The 9,963-nt window shown below is 47.3% G+C and overlaps 1 protein-coding gene across 1 annotated transcript; it reads right to left on the reverse strand.

The window, feature by feature from the left end:
- Positions 1-7,437: 7,437 nt before the first annotated feature.
- On the reverse strand, positions 7,438-7,968 carry LOC136588333 (cylicin-2-like). The gene has a single exon (XM_066587458.1). The coding sequence runs from the start codon at positions 7,966-7,968 to the stop codon at positions 7,438-7,440; it is 531 nt and encodes a 176-aa protein (XP_066443555.1).
- Positions 7,969-9,963: the final 1,995 nt, after the last annotated feature.

A 9,963-nucleotide genomic window follows, 5' to 3' on the forward strand; every position in this document is an offset into this window, starting at 1 on the left:
CCAATTTTTATGGCCCTCACCTATACTGTTATCTAACTAATTTTTCCGGCCTTCGCTTACACTCATGGTAAAGAAATTTTTTCAGGTGTTCGCCTATACACTTGGTACACCAATGTTTCAGGGGTTCGCCTACACTCTTGCTACAGAAATGTTACTGGGGTCTGCCTATACTTTTGCTACAGAAATGTTACTGGGGTCCGCCTATACTCTTGCTACAGAAATGTTACTGGGGTCTGCCTATACTTTTGCTACAGAAATGTTACTGGGGTCCGCCTATACTCCTGCTACAGAAATGTTACTGGGGTCCACCTTTACTCTTGCTACAGAAATGTTACAGGGGTCTGCCTATACTTTGGCTACAGAAATGTTACTGGGGTCTGCCTATACTTCTGCTGCAGAAATGTTACTGGGGTCTGCCTATACTCTTGATACAGAAATGTTACAGGGGTCTGCCTATACTTTGGCTACAGAAATGTTACTGGGGTCTGCCTATACTTCTGCTGCAGAAATGTTACAGGGGTCTGCCTATACTCTTGCTACAGAATTGTTACTGGGGTCCGCCTATACTTTTGCTGCAGAAATGTTACTGGGGTCCGCCAATACTCTTGCTACAGAAATGTTACTGGGGTCTGCCTATGCTGTGGGTGCACAAAGACTTCCCATCGCAGTCTTTTACCTATCTGGCACAAATACGCTGACTGACTTGGGCAGAAATGTTGGCCAAGGCCAAGGTCCTTGGCGGGATGCAACTCTGCCATGTTTGGGCACTTTGATTTCTTCCTGTGTAATACCATCTTTGTGCACCCACTGCCATAGGCGAGCCCAAGGAACTCAAAGACTTCCCATTGCAATGTTGAGCTATCTGACACGTACACAGAATGAATTGTGTGGGGACATATGGATTTCCCATAGCTATGTAACTCACGGCACCCAAGGGTCACACAAGGTGGAGGCTGGGACCGAGCCTGACCCAGGGCCCGCTCCTGTACTTCCCACACAGAGTATTGCAGGTCCTACCTCGGTCATGGTTTTTCGGCCTTATTATGCCACCTCATCCTCTTGCTTGGGGTCAGGGGATCAGCGCTAGGCAACATGTATTTTCTCTCATGTTACCACAGTTTTCTGAGACACTGGTTTGGGCCAAACAAAAGGAGTGTTACTGCATTAATGAGACATTCACAGCTGCACTAGCATCCAAGTCTGCTTTATGCCCATGATTACTGAGGGTGTGAGCCAAGGTTGAGGTCCTTGGCAGGGTGAAACTGCCTTGTTTGGCTGCTCTGATTTCTTTATGTGTAATACTTTCCTTGGGTTCCAGGGGCTCGCCTATACTGTGGGTGCACAAAGACTTCCCATTGCGGTGTTTTACCTGTCTGGCACAAATACACTGACTGACTAGGGTAGAAATATGGGCCGAGGTCCTTGGTGGGGTTAAACTCTGCCATATTTGGGCACTCTGATTTCTTCCTGTGTAATACTATCTTTGTGCACTGACAGCATAGGCGAGCCCAAGGAACTCAAAGACTTCTGATTGCGGTGTTGAGCTAATTGACACCTACACAGAATGAATTGGGTGGGGACACATGGATTTCCCATTGCTATGTAACTCGCAGCATCTTGGGTCACAGCTGGGACCGAGCCTGACCCAGGGCCCACTCACTTGCTTCCCCCACAGAGTATTGCTGCATTGTGGAGATGTGTAGAAGTGCTGGCACCTGATTCCCCTTTATGCCCACATTTGCGGCTCCTGACAATTTTGTGACGAAGGTGGCACGGGATTGGAATGATGATCGTACGTCAATTTATCATCAATTCTCCACAGCATTGTGGGCTATCGCCCACACTTTCAAAGAGGGTCGCTGCCTGGCCCTGCCAACCATCTGCAGTGTGTGTCTCCGGTTCCTCCTCATCCATTACGCACTTATAAATAGACATGATGGTGGTGTGGCTATGAAGCGAGCGTGTGGCATGAGGGCGGCTGAACGCTGTGCAGGGGAACTTTTGTGTGCGCTGTGGACACAGGGTCGTGCAGGGGGGTTGGACTGCAATGCCAGCATGTAACCCAGAAGAAGAGGCAGCGTTGTCACTCGCAGGCAGTGATTGTCCTTGGTTGCAGGTAGTGTGGTGCTTAGCTAAGATGTGCCAGCACGTGTGCCTTGCTAATGAGGGTTTGTCCCAAAAAAATTATTAGTAACCAGCTCCCGCCCTGTCCCGCCTCCTCACATTGCAAACAGCCAGCAAGGGGAGTTGAGAAGGAGGGAAGGGGGTGGAAGTTTTGCAGACTAAACTCCCTCCCTTCTCCGGCAGCTACCATAGGCTCCCATAGGAGTCTATAGCAGCGACTGACGTATTCCGGCCAGGAAGATAGTTCCTGAACTATCTTTTCAGGCTGGCGTAAAAGCGCCCAGCTGAAATGTGCTCCTATGCACTATCTTGACCGGCCAGGCGCTTTTACGCCGTGGGAATACGCCCATGTAAACTGGTGCATTGTAAACCAATGCATCAGATGGGCAGCGTCTATAATAATATAATAAGCTGTATTTGTATAGCGTCAACTTATTCTGCAGCACTTTTGGAGGCTCAGACAGTACAAAGGTTACAGGTGGTATTCAAAGGTTTTGGAAACAAAAGGAAGGGGGGCCGAGGTGATACATGGCGTACAGGGCAGATGGTGCGGCGCGTGGGAAGTGCAGGGCAAGAAATTTTAATTATAGGCGTATAATAGTGTGGGGGAATAGAACAGGGGAGTTGGTATATTGACCGGGCGTGAAAGCGTGGCCGCTATACGCTCCTGTGAATAAGCCCTTATGAAATGTATTATTGCTGCATCCTAACATTGCTGAGCCCTAACATTCTTCTTTTTTTTGTCCATGGTGCTGTGTGCGGGTTTGTTTTTTCTTTAGCGGCAATTTTTTAATGGTACCAGTATTTTGATCACTTTCTGTTACATTTTTGTAAGTTGAGATAGACATGAGAGTCCATTTTTTCATGGCGTGCACTGTGCAGCTTAAATAATGTACTAACCTTTTTCTCTGGGTCATTACGAATGCGGCGAAACCAGATTTATGATTTTTTGAACTTTTCTTTACATAGCAGAAAGGGAAAGTGTGGTTTTGACATTTTTATTTTTTGTATTTTTTTAACTTTTTATGTTTTTTACTAGGGGACTTAAATATCACCATCTTTTATCCTTTCTATAATACACTGCTATACTTATGTAAAGCAGTGTATTATACAGCCTATGAAACTCAGCCAGAGGCATAGCCTTCAAACCCACCAAAGCTGGCTGCCCTGGAGGCCATCTTCAAGCCTCTGGGTTCCATAGCAAGCCATCAGGACCCCACAACCACATTGCAAAGGTCCAATGGGTGCCAGAGTGCGCCTTTTACATGCCAAGGTCGCATTGACCGTGGTATGTAAAGGCGTTAGTAGCGGGGATCGGAGGTTTCTCTGGTCCCCACAGTTTGACCAAGTGCCAGGCTATTATCCAACAGTTGAGTACCTGCTCCCCTGGCTTGGGGTACCCCTGCCAGGCTTCTGGTGCAGCACCATAAAAAAGGTGATTTGCATCAAAATAAGCCCCTTAACATCTGCTTTAAAAAAAGTATGGGCAGTGATTCAGGGGTTAAGGGAAGTCCATCACTACTTTTTCAGCTGTCGACTAAATATACTGGCTGATAAATGCTGATATGAAATGCATATCGGCACCTTTACCTTGTGTATCTGCTTCTCCAATGTCCAGATATCAGTCCTGAATTGCAGCACATTCCATATGCAAATTAGCGGTGGACCGTCCAATAGGTAGGTCACTTCTGCCTTAGGTCTGGCTCCTTCTCTCCTACTGAAAAGGAAAACGCCCCCAACTCCTGATGTCTCCAGCTCCACCCACTTGAGGCATCATGTGTTCTGCAGTCCACACTGGTGATGTCACATGCACATGATGTCATACTGGCCAGTTGTCACCAAGCTCTCCATGAACTCCAGAGTTGCACTGAATGGCCGCTAATTAGCGCCCCCATCTAGTAGCGTTGGACTCCTTTGGCCTATAGAACTGCAGCGGTTCGTCGTGGTGCAGATTCCACTCGGTGATGAAATGGTTCTGCAGGAATATCGGCCCCTGCGGACAGGAAGCTTCTTGTAGTTGCCGCAGATTAGATGGCGGTGCTGACATGCTCTGACCAACTGACACGAAGGGGTCAGCGATTCATGCTGCTTGCGCAAAATTCTGACCTACCATTAGCAGGGAGCAACAGATATCTGGACCCATCTGACCAGGAGATGTTTTTCCGCTGCTCAGTGATACAAGTTTTGCGCTCTTTTGCCCGCTGGAGTCTTTCTGTTTCTCTTAGACACAATGGCGCTGGAACTGGTCATCTGCTGTTATATCATCCGTGCGGAGGAACGGCGAGTTGTGCGTTCGGACACGTTAGTTGGAGCTCCAGGATTGTATTCAGCTGACTGTGCTGCCTGTTGGTCAGTACGATTCCTGACATCCTCCTCCGACCCCTTTCAGTGATGACTTGTTTCTGTCCGCAGGATCCCCTTTCGCTGCATGTTTTCCTCCATCGCGCCCTTCTCGGTATACTCTCCACACCGTTACATGAGAAAACCCCCCACGGTTGGCAGTGAGCCCCCGGCTAGTCCAGCACCGATGACCGGCCTCGCTGGAAGTCGCTCTGATCGCTGGATTTTCCATCTAATGTGAATTCACACTGAAACTGATCCACGGAAAACTTGTCACGTGATTTTATGCCGCACTCCGGGGTCACGGGGGGGATTTCCAAGGAAGCAATAGTCGTGTAAAGACCAGGGGCTCTAATAAAGAGGAACATTCAGTCTATGTCTCTGGCACGGGGTCTTGGACTAACCATGACTGGGTTCCCTCTCTCCAAGGACCCTAAAGTCTCCTAAAGTTTGTAGATGGATAAAACATTCTCCGCTGGTGGCAGATCTGCATCTCCTCTGTATCCTCTGCATTCAGCATGGATGGCCACATGCATCATGATTCGAAGGAGTGATGGTGCCGCTGAAGATCGACTCCTTCAAGGTTATCATGGAAGGGCGAGAAAGTGATAGCGGCAGATCTCAGATCTTCATCTGACTTGTCATTCACAACATCAGCATGAAACAAAGATGGCAGCTTCTCAAAACTATGCAAATGAGGCTACGCAGAAGGCAATTCTCCCATGACTTGTCTGTGTCCTCACAATAAACGAGGAATTTAAAATGTGTCCAGTCTAATGAATGTGACAAAAGAATGGTAGCGAGCCCATCCCCCGAGCCATAAATCATTGATACCGCACGGCAATTGTTTAATATTGAATACGGCCAGAGAGTCTCCGAGGCCGGAACACAAGGTGCAGTAAATATTACAGGTACTTGGTATGAGGAGCGGATATCAGCAGGTGCCGAGAGTGATACAGAAACGTGCAACCAGATACAATACACTGCGGAAGGTAGGAAAGGGATTTATACTGGGCATACATGTTGTGGCCAAACGTATGTGCCGCTCCCTCCTGACTATATTGTTCAAGTGTATCAGCCTCATCCATCGCAAACAGATGCATACAAACAGGCACTGAGCCCTGCATAGACACATTGTTGGTAATAGACACAGTGATTGTTAGCATGGCACTGGCTAGGATGCCAGCTTTGCCACTAGTCAGTTAGCAGAACTTGTGATTTGCACCTGTTGACTATAAAGCTGGCCATGCTCCTTCAGTTTCTGTGAGCTAAGTGCTTGCTTTACTGATAGTCATTTCTCTTGACTCCCCCATGCACACTTGGCTGAGCTTTCTTATGTTTTCAATGAGGAGAGTAAGTGGCTGCCAGACACCTATATGCACTGCAGACAACTTTGCAGAAGCTCATTTCACCTGAGAACAAAACACACTTCCTCTTACCTCCCTCCCTTCCTTTTCCTCTCTTGTCCTTCTTTCTCCTTCCTTCCTTTCCTTCGTTCCATTTTCTCCCCTTTTCTTCTTTCTCCTTCCTTTCATTCCTCCCTTCTTTTCCTTCCCTTTCCTTCATTACTTCCCTTCTTTCTTTCTTCATGCCTTCCTTCTCTTCCCTTTCCTACTATTCCTTTATCCCCTTTCTTCCTTTCACCTTTCCTTCTCCTTTCCTACATTCCTTCCCTTACTTGTTCTTTCTCCTCTTCCCCGATTCAGCCTTCCTTCCCTTGTCATTGCCTTCATTCCTTCCTTCCCTTACTTGTTTCTTTCTTCTCTTCCCTTTCCTGTCATTCCTTCCCTTCATGCCTTTCCTTCCCTTTTCTTCCTTTCGTACCATTCCCTCCACTTACTTTTTTTCTTTCCTTCTTCCTTGCCTTCCTTCCTTTCTTCTTTCCCTCCCTCCTTCCTTCTTTCCCTCCCTCCCTCCCTCCCACCTTCCTTCCCTCCCTCTTCTCTTCCTTCCTTCCTTCCTTCCCTCCCTCTTCTCTTCTTTCCTTCCTTCCCTCCATCCCTCCTTCCTTCTTTCTCTCGCTCCTTCCTTCCCTCTCTCCATCCATACTTCCTTCTTTCCCTCCCTCCCTCCATCCCTCCTTCCTTCCCTATCTCCCTCTATCCCTCATTCCTTCCTCCTCCCTTCCTTCTTTCTCTCCCTCTCTCCTTTCTTCCTTCCTACTTGCTCTCCCTCCTTCCTTCCTTCCCTACCTCCCTCCATTCCTCCTTCCTGCTTTCTCTCCCTCCCTCCCTCCTTCCTTCCTACTTTCTCTCTTTCCCCCTCCTTCCTTCCTTCCTACTTTCTCTCCCTCCTTTCTTCCTTCCTACTTTCTCTCTCTCCCTCCCTCCTTCCCTTCCTCCCTCCTTTCTTCCCTCCCTTCCTCTTTCTTCCCTCCTTCCTTCCTACTTTCTCTCCCTCCCTCCTTTCCTCCTTCCTTCTATCTTTCTCTACCTCCCTTCTTTCTTCCTTCCTACTTTCTCTCCCTCCCTCCTTTCCTCCTTCCTTCCATCTTTCTCTACCTCCCTTCTTTCTTCCTTCCTACTTTCTCTCCCTCCCTCCTTTCCTCCTTCCTTCCATCTTTCTCTACCTCCCTTCTTTCTTCCTTCCTACTTTCTCTCCCTCCTTCCTTCCTTCCTTCCCTCCTCTCCCTTCCTCCCTCCTTCCCTCCTTCTTTCCGCCTTTCTCCCCCCTTCCTTCCTCACTTCCCTCCATCTCTCCTTCCTATCTTCCCTCAATTTTCTTTGCTCTATTTCCTCCCCTTTCCTTTTTTCTCCTTCCTTCCCTTTCTCCCCTTTCCCCTTTCCTTTCCTCTATCCTCTCATTCTTTCCCTTCTTCTCACCTTTTCTTCATGCCTTCCTTCCCTTTCCTACAATTGCTTCCACTTTCCTTCCTTCCTTTCACCTTTTCCTTATCCTTTCCTTCATTCCCTAGTTTACTTGTTATTTCTTCCCTTCTCCTTTGCTTCATTCCTTCCCTTACTTGTTTCTTTCTTATGTTCTCTTTCCTGTCCTTCCCTTATTGCCTTCCTTCCCTTTTATTCCTTTCTGTCCATTTCCTCTACTTACTTTCTTTTTCTTTCTTTCCTTCATTCCCTTCTTCCTTCCTTCCCTCCCTCCCTCCTTTGTTCCTTCACTCTCTACTTCCTTCCCTCCCTCTCTTCCTCCTTCCCTCCCTCCTTCCTCCCCTCGCTTTCCTTCTTTCTGATTCCTTCCCTTCTTCCCCTTCTCCTTCTTCATTTCCTTGCCTTCTCCTCCCTTTTTCTTCATGCCTTCCTTCCCTTCCCTTTCCTGCCATTCCATCCACTTCCCTTCCTTCATTCCCTTCCTTCCTTTCACCTTTCCCTTCTCCTTTCCTTCATTCTTTCCCTTACCTGTTCCTTCTTCTCTTCCCCTTTCCACCTTTCCTTCATACTTTCCTTCATTCCTTCCGTCCCTTACTTGTTTCTTTCTTCTCTTCCCTTTCCTGTCATTCCTTCCTTCCCTTCCTTCCTCCCTTTTCTCCCAATGGCGGACCAGCTGCATAAAAGCCTAAGATCAGCATGCAGAATGCCAAGTGGCTACCGAAGGGGTGTAAAGCACATCATCACCTCTGGAGCAGTGTGTTCTCTGGAGTGCTACATCCCCTCTCACTATATGACAGTATATACAGTGTATAAGGGAGTGTATATGCTTCCACTTTCTTCATCTCATGCTTGGATTTAATTGAGAATTTCCTGTGATTTACCTTTAAGTGGAGGCTATACAGAGGCACAAGGAGTTACTAAGCTGTCCCTGTGTGGCTGTATAAAGGGACCATGTTAGAGAACATGGGGCCTTGGACAAAAAAAGTAAAATAACCCCTTCCTGCTCGCCACCTTAGGGGCATGTTCACATGATGGAAACCACCATGGAATTTTCTGTGTGAATTCAACCTCTAAAAACTGCAGCAGAATCCGCATCCTTCTTTCTGCCTTTTTTTCCCACAGAAACGAGCAGAAACGTGTCAAAATAGCCTCCCATGTATTTTGCCTATTGACCCGGCTAAATCCACATTTGGATTCACGGCAAAACATGGTAGAAAGATGTGGAGTGTGCCGCAGTTTTTAGAGGTGGAATACACAAGGAAAATTCTGCAACGAATTCTACTGAGTGAACATACTTTAAGATAGTTCCATCCTATATAATACCGCCATATACTGCCAAGACAGTAATACTAAGCACAGCTTGCATAATACCACTCTATAGTACTCAACTAGCATGCAGTATCTAAATAATACTCCCCCATAATACCGCCATATGCTGCCAAGATAATACTGCCATATACAGCTCACATGATACTACTACATGGGCCGTCCACACTGTCTTCTGAACTATCTGTTTAACATACTGAGTTCAGAAGTGTGTTCAAGTCCGACCGCAGGTCTCTGGACTCAACTTGGAGAATCATACATGAGTACGATGCTCTGACTTTGAGTCTGGAGGCCCGCGGTCAGGCCAGGACACAAGTCCGAACTCCATATGTTAAACGTATTGTGCAGAAGACAATGTGGACGACCTCTAAAAGTGCTCAACTAATATAAAGTATCTAAATAATAGTCCCGCATAATACTACCATATAGAACTCACATAATACCGCTATCTATTGCTTAAGTAATAGGCAGCATCTATATACAGCTTGTATAGTGCCAGTGTATAGCACTCAGATAATATGCAATATCCAAATAATACTCCCATATAATATTGCCATACTACTGAGATTCAATTCCCAAATAATACCGCCATACAGTGTTAAACAATACTGGGTGGGTGTAGTCAACTCCCGGCATCGTGAACCCCACCTTATACTGGGGCTATTGCTCAGATTGAAGCCCCCTAAAGCCATCCCTGGTTGCCTGTAGTATTGTACACTGATGAGGTGCCATATGGCGCCCCTATAACTTGGTGTCTGACAGACCATCGCACGTTGTTGTGTGGATTCACCATAAGGGGGCGCAGGAGGACCCTTCAGACGTCTGTATGGGAGATGTGCCGTATCGCTGTTCCCTTCGCCATTAACTACTTTTTACCGGATCCATATAAACGCCGCGTCCCTCTGTGCGGCCCGCTAACTCTCATCCATCCAGACGCCTTTTCAATTTCACATTTCTTATTGATATTGTCATAAACTTGAAGGCGAAGAGAACAAAGAGTAAAAAAAATAAAGAAGGAAAGTTTTCGCCGCCGCTCGCAGTAAACATTGTTTTCCAAAACAGAAAGTGACATAAATGAGTTGTGATCCGCTCCTGGGAGAGGGAGACGCCGCGCGACGCCAAGTACAAGCGCAGGCTCTAATGGCTCCTCGACGTACAGGAATAGCAGAAGAAACCCTTTCATGTGGAGCGGGGGAGGGGCGCGCAAGACACGGCGCAGGGAAAAACGGAGCTTTCAAGTGTGCAGTTATATCTTCCCCGCGCAGGTCCAGTAATTATAACGGTCATTCCCCACCGCTCTCAGTAAGGCGAGGTGGCAACCAACATGGCCACAAGATTAGATACAGCG

This window comes from Eleutherodactylus coqui, chromosome 13 (genome assembly GCF_035609145.1).
Source record: "Eleutherodactylus coqui strain aEleCoq1 chromosome 13, aEleCoq1.hap1, whole genome shotgun sequence".
NCBI lineage: Eukaryota > Metazoa > Chordata > Amphibia > Anura > Eleutherodactylidae > Eleutherodactylus > Eleutherodactylus coqui.